Genomic DNA, 15,112 nt, shown 5'->3' on the forward strand with positions numbered 1-15,112 from the left:
ACTCTAAACAACAGATTTTCAAAGTAGACAAAACAGCCTTATATTGGAGGAAGATGACAGACAGGACTTTCATCGCTAAAGAGGAGAACTCATTGCCTGGCTTCAAAGCCACAAAGGACAGGCTGACTCTCCTGTTAGAGGCTAATGCAACCGGTCACTTTAAGTTGATGCCAATGCTCATTTATCACTCTGAAAATTCTAGGGCCCTTAAGAATTATGCTAAATCTACTCTGCCTGTGCTCTACAAATGGAACAGCAAAGCCTGGATGCAGTACATCTCTTTACAACACAGTTTACCAAATGAATATTTTAAGCCTACTATTGAGACCTACTGCTTAGAAAAAAAAGACTCTTTTCAAAATATTACTGCTAATGACAATGCACCTGGTCACTCAAGAGTTCTGATGGAGACGTACGATGAGATTAATGTTGTTTTCATCCCTGCTAACACAACATCCATTCTGCAAACCATGCATCAAGGAGAATTTCGATTTTCAAGTCCTATTACTTAGGAAATATATTTTGTAAGGCTATAGCTGCCATAGACAGTGATTACTCTGATGGATCTGAGCAAAGTAAATTAAAAACTTTCTGGAAAGGAGTCACCAGTCTAGACGCCATTAAGAACATTCATGATTCGTGCAAAGAGGTCAAAATATCAACATTAGTAGTTTAGAAGAAGTTCATTAGAACCCTCAAGGATGACTTAGAGGGGTTCAAGACTTCATTGGAGGAAGTAACGGTAGATGTGAAAACAGTAAGAGAACCAAAGTTAGAAGCGGAACCTGAAGATGTAACTGAACGGCAGCATTGTGTGCTACAGAGAAGTCGTTCACGGAAGGAATAGTCAACTGATGCAGCAAACCTCATTGTTGTCTTATTTTAAGAAATTGCGACAGCCACCCCAACCTTCAGCAACCACTACCCTGATCAGTCAGCAGCCATCAACATGGAGGCAAGACCCTCCACCAGCAAAAAGATTATGGCTCGCTGAAGGCTCAGATGACAATTAGCATTTTTTAACAATAAAGTATTTTTAATTAATGTATGTACATTCTTTTTAGACATAATGCTATTGCATACTTAACAGACTACAATACAATGTAAACATAACTTTAATATGCACTGGGAAACCAAGAAATTCGTGTGACTTGCTTTATTTCACTCTTCGCCTTATTGCAGTGGTCTGGAACCAAACCTGCAGTATCTCCGAGTTATGCCTGTACAGGGTCTTGTGGACCTTAGTGCAAATTTTCAATTTTATTCTAATTGTAACAGGAAGCCACTGAAGAAGGATTTTAAGAAGGGTAATGATATGGATGATCTTCATTCTTAAAAGATCTCTGACAAGAATGCAAAAACGGGGAAGACAACCAGTTATGAACTTACTACAACAGTCTGAGGAGAGCAAATATGATGGTGGCCTGGACCATAGGGTAAACAGCAGTTAATATACAGAAAAAAGGGGAAATTCAAGATTCAGGGCACACTTTGAGGTGGAACTGACAGAACTTAATGATGTGAGATAAGGAAGAAAAAGAGCAATCAGATAAGACCTGTGGTTTTTGCCTCGAGCACCTGTGCAGTCGGTAGTACCATTTATTGCTATGAAGATGAGTGCGGCCGGCACAGGTTGAAGGCGAGGATGATGGACAGATCTGCTCTGAGCACATCAAGTCTGAGATGGCTTTGCATCACCCAAAGGGAGACGTCAGGTAAGCAATAGGCACTGTTTCCTACCCCATCCTTCTGCTGGTATGCCCCCTATAGCAGACCTACGTTTCTACAAACCCAATTGGGACCCCAAGCACAGCTGCCTCCCACACATCCCCAGCCCACTGAAATCACACCGTAAATTATTTTCATATATGCTTCAACCTCATCTTGCAGTTTGCTCAGGCCAGACAGTCGGTCGTAACTTGAAATAATTAAAAGACTGATTCGAAGGAGGCTATATTAACCTTGTCTCACAGACAATTAAACTAAGACATTCAGTCCTTTAATTGATTTCTCCTGAATTAAGAAACAGGATGAGATGAAAATCTAATATTCTAATCTATAAGCCAGGGCTTTCATATTATAACATGAAATAACTGTTATGGCTTGAATTGCATCCCCTGAAAAGATACTGAAGTCTTAATCCCCAGTACCTGTGAACGTGACCTTACTTGGAAATAGGGTCTTTGCAGATGATCAAGTTAAGATGAGATCATCATCATGAGCCCTGATCCAATATAAGTGGTATTCTTATAAAAAGAGGAAATTTGGACACAGAGAAACATGTACACGAGAGGGAATGCCATGTGAACCTGAAGGCTAAGATCAGAGTAGTGTATCCAGAAGCCAAGGAACGCCCAACTGCCAGAAAGCAATGATGCTCCACCAGAAGGCAGGAGAGAAGCATGGACGGATTCTCCCTCACAGCCCTCAGAGGGAACCAGCCCTGCTGACACCCTGCTCTCGGACTTCTGGCCTGCAGAACTTTGAGACAATAAAATTCTGTTGCTCTAAGCCACTCAGTTTTTGGTACTTCATTACAGCAGCACTAAGAAACTAATACAATAACTATAAGAACTAGACTTTCATAATTTGGAAAGTTCACATTCAAAACTAACTGGAAAGATAAAAAAGACATATTTGAATTATATAATATGTACATATTAATGTTTTTTCCCTAGGCTTAGAAAAGCTATTTACTAAGCTTTGTAACTTTGGACACGTCATCCTCTATGAGCTCTGATTTTCTTTTTGTCAATTAAGACAGCTATGAGGATCAAGCTGAGATAATGTACAGTAAGTTACTTTGCAGTTTATGAGAGTTACACAAACATAATGTAACATTATTATCAATATGATTACATGACTATGACCTAGGAAAAAATAGAGTTATACTATATACATAATTACTTACCTACAGAAAATGTGCTCACATCCTCCTAAACACACAGGCTCCCTCAGAATACTAGTGCTGTTTGAAGAAAAGAAAATAATCAAGACTTAGGTCATTGTTAGATAAAAATTTTATACCCAACATTTCATATATCCAAAGCCCAACACTACCATATTGCTCTCTTCCTCAAAGCAGAAGATATTAAGGATGTATTCATCCAGGTTAAATATTGTATCATCACACACCCACTGAATTCAAATAGCAAGTATCAAACTCAGTACAAATTCTAACACTTTTCATAATGTATATACTGTGAAGTCATAGAAAGCAGCAACTTTGTTCAAGCATTTCTAAACCTCTTACAGGCTAACCTCTGACAGGTTGCTTCTTTCAACTACTAAGATAAATCTTCACCTAATGATTCCAACGGTAGACCATAAATCTCAAAACGAGACTCTCAAGCAGGATGACCATATAACGTATTGTCCAAAAGAGAACATTTCTGAGAATGAAGGGGAGTGATAACTGGATAGGATGCTGGGACAGCAGGACTGCCCCAGGAAAACCAGGACATCTGGTCACCTTGACCATAAGAATTTATGGTGTCCCACAAGAAAACTTTGGTTTCTGGCCATTGTTAAGTAGTCACCTATTTTTCATAGATGCCTTGTCACAAGTATAGCCCTTCTTTCAGTTCACAGGAAGTTAACTGTCTTGTTCTTTAAGCAACTGCAAACAGGAATGAATCATCAGGTGGGCAGTCTGCAGATGAATGAGATTCATGGCACAGAAACACAAGTATTCCCAACACTGCCCATCAAAACACCTGCGATATTCGATAATCCTCAAAAGGTAACGGTAAATGGTACTTACTAATAAACACATATCAAGTCATTATGTTCAGAGGGCTTAAGGTAGCGAGAGTAAACAGGAGAAATAAAGCTTTTAAAGGATGAACATTTTTGTGCTTGGTTTATTACACTAACCCTAGGACCTTTAGGTATTTACACCATTATTATCAAATTACCTCTGTACACAAACTACATGGCAATAAAAACAGTTTTCCACATTTCTTGAAAGATCAAAAGTATCACACTGCACATTTTAATAGATATGAACATTAAAGTGAAATTGAGCTTTCAGAAAGAGTGCTGAAAACAGAGTGTACACCCACAATGCTATTCTCAAGATACCAAAAATGGTGCTCACTGACATTATAAAGCCCATTACTTTTTAAAAACTCAAAATATCTGATTTTTCTATCACACTAAGTAGAACATAGTGATAAAAAGATGACTTGGATGTGCCAGCTGCTTTTGTGATCCTGGCAATTAAGATGATATCTGTTACAATGTTCATGCTGCTTCTATAATTTCTGTTTGTTATTTGACTTACAAACCTAATCTCTTATCTCTCCATCAAGTGTGTTGAATTCTACTTCCCTACAAACTCTGCCTCTAAGATCTCAAAAGTGGTGTTATCTCCCCTCCTTCTATCAAAATATCCTCCCGCTATCTCTTTTATTCCATCACCCTGACCAATCCCCCATCGTCAGGTTGCTCTCCACCCCGAGAGAACTCCAGTCAGTCCATTAGCTCCCTGGACTCCCTATCTAGCCCAGGCCATAGAGTTAACCACTTTAGGGCCATCTTCCCCCCCATCCTTCCGCCGATCTCTTAGATACTCAGGGATGCCAATCTATAATGCTAGATAAACCCCAAAGTCCACCCCTTCCATGCCTGCTCTCAGGCTATGAATAACCATTATAAATAGAAAGATAAACAAACATGTCTCTATACATTTATCTGGTAACTTCTCACCTTTGTACCTCTACCAAAGGGATGTATTAGATGCTCTGTGAGTAAACAAACAAATGAATAGATGGTTATTCAAAACACTCTCCATGCTCCTAAATCCCATTAACCTTAGGGGAGCCCACAGTGTGAGCGTTTCACCACGCAGATTCATATCCTACCTCTTCAGCTATAACCTACCCCTCTCTCCAGGAAAAGCCCTCCTTCAGTCGTTCCTCCTCCTTAAGACATGCTGCTCCATTGTCCCTGGACCGCGTATCTTCCCCGTCTCCTACAGGAGTCCACTCTCGTCCTTATGGTCACCTTTCTTCTTCTACCTGCACCTCAACACGTGCAGATAATCTCTCCTTCCACCTAAAAACAGCTGCTTAGGTCGTGCCTCCCGCTCCACTTTCTGCTCCAGCTCTTCCCCTTCTTGTAGACACGTGTGAGGTCTTAAATAAGTGCTCTGCACCCGCTAAATCCATCTCCTTACCTGCCAGCTTCAACTCCCAGCACTCTGCTGAAACGGCTCTGCAAAGCATTTGTGGCCCTCATTCTCCCGACCTCTCTGTGAAATAACACGGAGCTCGCCTTCTCTCCTGAAACCTCCCCTTTCACGGAGTTTTAATTTTCTTTTGGCATTTTCTTATGCTATTTCAGCCTTTCCTTAGCTGCTGCTTTTCCTGTCTCTCAATGTAGGCCCACCCCCGGCATGCGGTCCACAGCCTTCTGCTTTCTCTGGCAATATTTGACTCAACACTTAATTCTTCTGTTTCTAAACTTAAATTTCCTTCGTAAGATGACTCTGAATGCTTTATCTATAGTCTGTACCCTTCACCCTGGCAATAAGGTAATGTACTGTAATTAGCAAGAAAGCTAATATCTATGAATAACTGATCAGTTGCACTAATTACTCTAATTAGTGAGTTAGAATGCATTTTTTGTTGCTATTAATAGACAAGGAAAGACATTGGAAGAGTGAAGGAAAAGCATGTGCAGTGTGTATATCGGGGGAAGAAGTGGGGAGGGGAGTCTTAGAGCCAAAGCTGGGAGATGGTAGTGCCAAATTCAAAAGAATTTTCATGGAAGTGCTCAAAGGGTAGATGCACCACACAGAAGGTGGCACTCATCTGTGTCAAAGCTAGACTTCCTGACAATGTCTAGAGCGTAGCTGAGAAGACATACTAGAATAAAAGAATTTTTAATACAACCAGGGAATATCTATCAAAACTGTAAATGCACTCAGCTACTCCACCACCAGGAATTTATCCTTGAGATGCACTCAGATGCTTGCAAAACTGAAACTTCGAAACACCAAATATACGTAGACAACATACCAAAAGCTCTGAGAGATTAAGAAATAATAAAATTAAAATGTCACATATAAATTTTCTTTTAACGAAATCAAAATAGCATAAGACATCTCAAGGGTAATAAAGGATGCTTGGCCTTCAAAATAATGATTCACAGTCCCACCCCATGGCCTAGTGGTGGAGTTTGGTGCACTCTGCTTTGGAAGCCTGGGTTCATTGGTTCAGATCCTGTGTGCAGATCAACACCACTCATCAGCCATGCTGTGGTGGTGACCCACTATAAAACAGAGGAAGACTCGCACAGATGTTAGCTCAGAGCTAATATTCCTCAGCAAAAAAAAAAAAAAAGATTGAAAATTATTTCGTAATTCTAATTCTGTATCATCATGTTCCATGGTAGAAAGTTTACAGATAACAATAAAAAATTCATCTTTCAGAGTAGAAAGTTAATAATGTTTAAAATGAAAAAAATCAAGAAATAGCAATAAAAATGTACTATTTGGAAATGTAGAAGTAAATACTTGAAGAAATAAAAAAGATGAAAGAGACTATGTCTGGAGTATAGAACTCAAGTTTGATAAGGATGAGGCAAAAGAATGTTTTCATTACAGTTTTGTCCTACTGACTTTGTCAACTATGTTCATGTCTAATTTTAATAAGCAACTTTAAAAATGTAAAAGCACATGGAAAAGCATATTCACTCCAGCACTGGTTATTACAGCAAAAGACTGGAAACCATCTAAATTTTACCAAGAAGGAAATGGTTAAACAAATCATGACACATCTACCTGATGTATGTTAGCTTCTCAACTGAAGTATATAATGCTTTTATAGAGAAACTTCTAAAGGATACACAAGAAAATAGTGGGTTCTTGAAGAAAACAATTCAGACCTACTCATCATTCATTTAACAAATATTTAATGACCACATAGCGTGTTAATTCTTTGACATATGCATGCATTACTTTCAATTTTTAAAAACTTACTATTAAAAAGTTCTTCACCATCTGGTAAGTTCCAAGCCAGGCACCCTTCTTGATCACCGCACCTCAATGAAAACCCTGTGTGCTCCTCAGGCCAGTGTCTGTCACATTTCTCAAATACCCCAAGTCCCATTCCAAGCCGAGGACTGATCAGACTCTTTTCTCCAGCCTAGAATACACTTCCTCCTCCCCAGAAACTACTCAAGCCCAACACAGCATCCACATACTGTCCAGGATGGTAAAACAAAAAAGCACAAGAATTCTTGGATTTTAGTTTCCATGCCATCACTTACGCAAAATCTGTACTCTGCCCCAGCCATGAGACAAGACAAAGTTACTGTGTTACGCCCTTTTCTAAGGGGCTTATAATCTTGCTGTGTAGTTTTATAAACCAAGTGACTATATGACTTCAGAGAGGGACAAAATGTTCTAAAGTTCCACAGAGACGGCAACCAGCTGGGGGCTCTGGAAATCAATGTTGAAAACGAAGTACTTTATCTTTGATCTGCCTGATTCCTTTTTATTTATCTATTTATTTTTGTCTCAAAATAGACTGTAGCCCTAAAGACAAGAGATCCTGACTTTCATTTTTTTCTGAGCTCCCCAACACACCTTCCTAGCACGTCGCCATAGGAACAGCAGGACTTCAGTAAGTCCTTAGTGAAGACCTGAATGGAAGACTACACAAAGAAATGCATGCACGTTAACAATTCTATCTACCCTTTCCCTATTTTTTGTTTGATATGCATACATATTAGAAAGAAAAACTCCAGGAGAAAACGAGAAGACATGCGCATGGTGGCAGGATGTCTGTGCCGTGAACATTCAGCTCCTCTTCTCCTTCCCGTCTGCACTCACATGTCTCCCACTTCAGACACAGCTGCTTTGGAGAGATGGGTGCAGCCAGAGGATTATAACTTGGGCAAGAACTAAGTGGTGAGAACAAACAATTTTTTTAAAAGAAGGTCCTATTGATATAAAACTTTCTTTGCAAAGAAAAAAAGGAAAGCAAATTCGGTTGGGATTACAATACCGAGGAAGATCTATTTCTTAACTGAATGGCTCCCTGAGCTTCCATGAGATATCAACAGCTACTTAATATGAGGCAAGAGAGCTACCACGGTGCTTGTGCATTTGAGAAAATCCCCAAGGCATTTTTAAGTGTGGAGCAACATATTTAACACCAAAATGCACAGGCTCTCCAAGCCAATTAAACAATTTCTCATGTTTATCTTTAGGAGAATAAACACAATTGTTAACAAGTAAGGGATATGGGTAAGGACATGGAAGCACATTATTTTGTATAGTTATTTTATATACCGGATCCAAGTAACCCACATGGGAAAAATAAGAAACCATGTCTATTTGTTTAGTGTCAACAAATATTGAATAAATCAGTGAGTCAAATATCCCAAAAGTCAAATGGGCAATAGAATTCTATTACTGACTAATTAATTAGTCTAATTATCAATGACTAATTATAATAGAATCTACCATATGAAACAGATAAGCCACAGAGACCATCATGTATACCCAAATCAAATTGTGTTGGCTATTCTGTCTTCTATCCCCAATAACTTCACTTGCAAGCCCGTCCCCTATGCTACAGGGCACAGGAGGGAAGAGTGCTCAGTGTCGGGGAAGTTTCTCTGGCAGTCAAAAGCCCTATATAACACCAGCTGTGTGCAGGCCTGTAAGGGAGCTGTGCATGTCAGTTCCAGCTCTGAAGCCCAGGGAGAAAGACCTGTCCCTTTCATACCTGCCCTGAGACCTTACCTCCGTTTACGATAGGATTTAACCCCAGGGACCTCTGGAGGCTTCTTGGTGATTGCAGTGAATTAACCACGTTCTTCTGGTACTTCCAATGACAAAGTCCCCTTAAATGTGATCCTAATTTAACCTAAATTCTTTCACATGTTAATTTAACAAACATTAAGACACCATGTGTCCAGCACTGTGGCTACAAATGTGAACCTGTCTTTATGAAACGTGTGGTATAATTGAAGGAGAGAGACATCAGTCAAAGAAGCAAAATACCACATGAGTAAATAAAGCTCACAGTTTGGAGGGATATATGATACATGCTGAACAGCAAATGTCTGTGCCCTTTCCTGTACGTATGTTGTTGCTGTTGTAAGTGCCATCAAGTGGATTCTGACTCCTAGCGACCCTGCGCAGAGGAGAGCGGAACCCTCCCCAGTCTTCTTGTGCCATCCTCTCACCTTCCAGCACTCTACCACCAGACGATGCTCCGCTGATCTTCACAGGGTTTTCATGGCCATAATTTTGGCAGTGGGTGGCCAGGTCCTTCTTCTTAGTCTATCTTAGTCTGGAAGCTCCACTGAAACCTGTCCACCATGGGTGACCCTGCTGGTATTTGAAATCCCGGTGGCATAGCTTTCAGCATCACAGCAACGCACAGCTGCCACAGTATGACAGCCGACAGACGGGTGGTGTGGTTCCCTGATGGGAAACGAACTCGGGCTGGGCAGTGAGAGCCCTGCATCTTAACCGCTGGACCAGCAGGACTGGCATATGAATATTAAACTTCAGTCAAAAGTTTTAAACAACATTTTGCATCCAATGGACACTAATAATTATGGAATCTGTGAACTGGAGGGAGCCTTAAAAATCAATTCATCCAGGGGCTGGCCCTGTGGCCGAGTGGTTAAGTTCGCGCGCTCCGCTGCAGGCGGCCCAGTGCTTCGTTGGTTCGAATCCTGGGCGCGGACATGGCACTGCTCATCAGACCACGCTGAGGCAGCGTCCCGCATGCCACAGCTAGAAGAACCCACAACAAAGAATACACAACTATGTACCGGGGGGCTTTGGGGAGAAAAAGGAAAAAAAAATCTTTAAAAAAAAAAAAAAATCAATTCATCCATTTTCCTCATTTTATACATGAGGATGCTGAAGTCTCAGAAAAGTTACATGAACTGCTCTCCTTAAGAATCTATATGAACCAATTGAACAGTCTGCTGTTAGCCTACTAACCACTCTACAGTCCGGCCCTGTCTTAACTCCCTGACCACCAGACCCACTCCCCTTTTACTCTGCAATACTTTTTAGCATGTTGTTATTTGCTAATAATCCCCCACCCGGCCCACCTATAAAAATCTATCCAAGGCCCAGTTCACAAGCCCATGAAGCTTTCCTCCGCTGGCTCCACCCCAGTACTCCTCTGCATCCCCTGGGCTCTCACCGTAACCGTGCCCGGGACTGTACACACACTTTATCCCTTATAATTAAGCATAGGCTCCTTAAGGGTAGACAATGTCTCACCACTAATGAATGCCCTCAGTGACGGCTTGTGGTCCTGATGAATAACCTGCACCAGAGCAAACGGAGGGAGTGTTCGTCCCGTTTACGGATCACTGGCCTGTCCAAATGCCTCTGAACACTCAAAATTCCTCAAGAAAGGCAAAAGCTGAATGCTGGGGTCAGGAAACCTCCCCTTTATTTCACAAACATTCATACAGCACTTAGAACATAACAGGCACTGTTCTAAGTACCTAATACATATTAAGTCATTTCATTCACATAACAACCTTACAAAGTAGAAACTACTACTAACTCATTTTGCAGATGAAGGAAGGGAAGCATACTAAGATGAGATAATTTGTCCAAAATCACTGAGTCAGGATTTGAAGTCCGGATTCAAAATCCATGCTCTTAACCACGAAACTATGCTGCTTCAAAATATAAGAGATAACTTTAATCCTCATCACCTTTTAAACGACAAGAGAGAATTCAAAAAACAAAATCACCTATCCTAAAAATCACAAGATTACTTTTTGACATTTTACTAAAAGTTGATTTAAAAGGTACTAGAACTCCAAGATACAACTGTCATAGATACCAACCTGCCCCCCCCAAAAATAAGTCAAGAGGTACCTAATTAGTGTAGTTCACAAAATAGTATCATATGGCACCTGGGCTTTTACAGAGCAGCCCCTATTATCATCTCCTGCTTCCTTTAGGAACACATTACTATGCCCGCTGCCAACCTCTCAAACGATAGTCTTCCTGTCTCATTCTTCCAAATCTTTAAATAGTTTCTCTCTGGTTGCAAGGCTTGGACCTAACACAAATGTCACATGTGGCCTCTTGAACAATTTCATCAGCTTCACCTTGGAGCCATACTTATGTTAAACGTCAAGAAAGGATGCCCTGTAATGTGGCCAATCCACCCTCAACCGCAAGATTCTTGCTATAAGACAGATCCAGTGTGCTACACAAGGCAGGCGACAGCTGGGAACACTAGACAATGACAGCTGCTGGCTGAATGTGAGGGTAATCGGGGTCATCACTGGCCCACGGGGTAGAACTCTGAAGCTCTGTAAAAGGACATACTGACAATTTCAAAGAATATGACATTGCATTGAATGGTTGGTAGCAAAAGCAAGAAGCAGACCATCCTGAGTTGCTCTTTCCAAGCAATGATGTCAGGTCGCTACTAAGTAAAGGCAGAGGTGGAAAGAATGCTTTTTTCCCCATAGGTAAGGAGCCACTGGCCATGCTTTACTGACACAGACAGTGCCAAATGTGCAGAAACACCAAGAGGAACGCAAAATCACTTCTAAATATCAAACCCCATGTGACATAAAATTTTACACCAAAAAGAATTTTTTTTTTGAGGAAGATTAGCCCTGAGCTAACATCTGCCACCAATCCTCCTCTTTTTGCTGAGGAAGACTGGCCCTGAGCTAACATCCATGCCCATCTTCCTCTACCTTATATGTGGGACGCCTGCCACATCATGGCTTGACGAGTGGTGCACAGGTCCACACCTGGCATCCAAACCAGCAAACCATGGGCCACCAAAGCAGAACATGCAAACTTAACCGCCGCATCACCAGGCCAGCCCCCAAAAATAATTTTTAAACTAAGACATTTTACCTGTTAAAACAAAATTTGGCAAACTACTGCCTATGTTCCAAATCAAGCCAGTGGTCCGCTTTTGCACAGCCCTTGAGCTAAGAATGGTTTTTAACGGTCGTAAAAAAACAAAAATAAGGGCCAGCCTAGTGGCACAGTGGTTAAGTTCGTGAGCTCCACTTCAGCAGCTGGGGTTCATGGGTTCAGATCCCAAGTGTGGACCTACACACCACTCATCAAGCCATGCTGTGGTGGCGCCCCACATACAAAATAGAAGACTAGCACAGATGTCAGTTCAGGGACAATCTTCCTCACCAAAAAAAAAATAAAAAGAAGAAGAAGAGGGACTGTCTGTGGCCAGCAAAGCCTAAAATATTTACTATATGATCCTTTACAGAAAAAGTTTACAGAGCCCTATGTTAAAATATGCATTCAAAGAACAGATGAGATTTAGTTAATCCATCAGTGGTTCATATATTACTTTTTTTAAAAAACCACTGGAATTCAGTATCATCCTCCAGCCAACTGGATGAGTTATACGAAAAGTCTGGACCTTGTTACTGATATCGCCTTTCAGTCCTTTGGCTCTTATTATCTGCTCACTTCCATTAGAAACTGAAAAAATATTTGAGATGGGATAAACAGTGAAACTGGCTTTATTAGATTCCAGGACCACCTACAGATTATTCATATAGATCACGTATTTTGTCTCCCCCAAGCATTCAGCAAGCAGTTTATGCTTTTTAAAATTTTTATAAGACAGCTATTATTTATCACTTATTCTAAAACCACCACAATACTCAACACTTTACACGCATAATTTCATTTAGTTTCTTTCCTCCCACAGAATGCCAGCTTCCTTAGGGTAGGGGTTGTCTGCTTTGTTCACTAATACCCAACGCCTAGAACAGTGTCCAGCACCTTGCAGGTGCTCAGTTATTTATTATTGTTATTATTAACGAATCCTCACAGGAGGATGAGCTGAGCACTATTATCACTCAGATGGGGAAAGTGGGCACAGCGAAGTTAATGCCTTGGGCCACTCGATGGTGTCACAGCTGGAACCTGAACTCAGGCATTCTGACTCTACAAGGTAAGCGAAGCGCAGCTGCTGCCCTAGAGCCTTCCATACAGAAACGTCAGGTAGGAATATCTAACTTTTGTTGAACTATTAAGGTGGGACTAGCATCACTTGTATTAGAAACTAACAGAGTCAGATTTAAATTTCTTAATCTCAAATGGATGACCCATGTGCTATGGGAAAACACACACAACTCAGAATATCTTCATGTATTCCTTCTAGCAAAAGTGCCACTTTTCTAAGGAGTGCAATGACGTCATTTTGTCACAGGTTTTATGGTTTTCGTAAAACAAAATAGAAGTGCAAAACGGTGACAGTTCAGTCGTTTTCATTTTTAAAGAAAAAGCTGCTATGTTGCTTATACTCTATGTATAACTAAGTTCTGCAAGCTGAAAATCAGAAGGAAAACAAACATCAAAACAGAGTCCAAAAAAGAAATATGGTCGAGACGGCTACAAGCAGAAAGAAAACCTGCCAGAGTGATACCGATGCAGAAATACTGAGCTGTGCAGAGGGCGGGTGCTCAATAAATGCTTTTGTAAGAAACGAAAAATGAGACAAGCCCTTCTTGGGTTTTACAAACCTTCTGGTTTCTATACTTGGAAGAGCTACAGGAAAAAGACAAGTAAGGAGTACTGGTCAGAACGATGTCTTCAGATGGAATAAAAACCCTGAACCGAGAGGACTTGACGGTGTAACAGCATGAAGAAAAATAAACAGCAAAAAATGATAATAAATAGCATCTCTAAGAGCTGGAACCCCAGATCATTACAGTCTTTTGCCCAAAACAAGGAAATGAGAAATTGAATGATAAATAGAATGGTGGTGTCCATCACACTGCCATCTTCAATCTACCCCCAACAAGGGTCGCCAAAACTCTCCCCTCTCCCCCAAAAAAAGCTGCTACGGGGAAAAGTCAAAGGGGCCAGCTCAGCAAAGAGTGACAGCTGCTTCAAACTTCGCAGGCCTCTTCAAACTTGGCAGCCCTAGGCGTAAGTTTCTGAAATTACCTTCACAAGGACCCGGGAGCCAGTAAAAAGTGCAGATGCCTTAGCCCCACCCCAGCCCTGCAGATTCAAACTGGAGGCGGGCCCAGAGATCGAAATTTTGAACCACAGCTCGAGACGATTCTTAAGCCCGCCAAAGTTGGAGAACTACCGTCTTAGCTGGGTTTGGTGCAAGAAAAGGCCAGAGAGCCGCCCAAAAAGGATGTGAATGGGGGCCCAGGAGGGGCTAACGAGCCCCAGATGCCCAGGCAGGTCGTAACTCTGCTCGCCGGCCCGACCGCGGGGCGGGCATGGAAGGAGGAACCCGGAGGTTTGAAAAGACCCCCCGCGCCCGCCCCCTCGAGGGTCGCTCTTTACCAACGCGAGCAGCGCAGCAGCCTCTCCAGCCGGTCGAGCGCGGCGCGGCTGTGGGCCCAGGCCCCGGGCCCCGCCGGCTCCGTGGCGGGCGCGGGTCGAGGCTCGTTCCCGGAGCGGACCCTCGGCGGCCGGTTGCCTGGCATCGCCTCGCCTTCGCGGGAAAGGCTCCTCCGAGAGCGGGAGGCCAGCGGACTCGGGCAACGACCGAGACGCGGCAGGCCTGCTACCCGACCCGGCCCAGCAGTTCCCGCGTCTAGGCCGGCGGGACGCCTGGAGGGCGGGGCGCGCGGGGGGCGGGGCGCGACTGCGGAAACGCGCGGCGGCTCAGCGCGCGGACCCGGGAGGGGCGGGGCCGCGGCCGCACGCCTAAGGGCCTAGGGGCGGGGCCGCGGGGCCTAGGGGCGGGGCCTGTGGGCGGGGCCGCAGCCTGTGGGCGGGGCGCGGCAGCGCGCTCAAGGTTGGCGGGAAAGGGGGCAGGTCCAGGGAACGCCCCTTCCTCCTGGCGGAAAGCCCCGTGGGGCCCTTCGGGAGGGATAAAGGCAAGAAAAAGAGAAAAACGAGTCCTTGCTTTCCCGGAGCAAGGATTCTAGGGACTCTCTGTCTAACTTAACCGAGGGAAAATCAAAAACCCAGAAACTTTTGGTTGAGTATTGTTTATAAACAGTGCTGTTTCCAGACTGTTGAGCTTGGAAAAGCTTTGCTCATGAGCTTATGACGCTCAAGGTACCAATCCCTTTATTCTGAAGAAAGTTGCTTTCTTTTCTCCTGTCTTCTCCCCAGCTATGGAGTGTAAGAGTTGAGTAAAAA

General features: G+C 42.7%; 1 protein-coding gene across 2 annotated transcripts in view; it reads right to left on the bottom strand.

Moving 5' to 3' along the window:
• The window catches only part of BARD1 (BRCA1 associated RING domain 1), a 79,877-nt gene extending 65,216 nt beyond the window's left edge, over positions 1 to 14,661 (bottom strand). Inside the window, exons 1-2 of one of the 2 annotated variants that reach the window (XM_023642278.2) lie at positions 14,306 to 14,661; positions 2,912 to 2,968 (exon numbers count right to left, since the gene is read on the bottom strand). In XM_023642278.2, coding sequence (XP_023498046.1) covers positions 2,912 to 2,968; positions 14,306 to 14,448 — 200 coding nt within the window. In that variant the 5' untranslated portion in view covers positions 14,449 to 14,661. Of the gene's footprint in view, positions 1 to 2,911; positions 2,969 to 4,884; positions 5,053 to 14,305 lie in introns of those variants that run through there. The other variant, XM_070269237.1, reaches the window with a different exon arrangement.
• Positions 14,662 to 15,112: the final 451 nt, after the last annotated feature.

This window comes from Equus caballus, chromosome 6 (assembly GCF_041296265.1).
Source record: "Equus caballus isolate H_3958 breed thoroughbred chromosome 6, TB-T2T, whole genome shotgun sequence".
Taxonomy (NCBI): domain Eukaryota; kingdom Metazoa; phylum Chordata; class Mammalia; order Perissodactyla; family Equidae; genus Equus; species Equus caballus.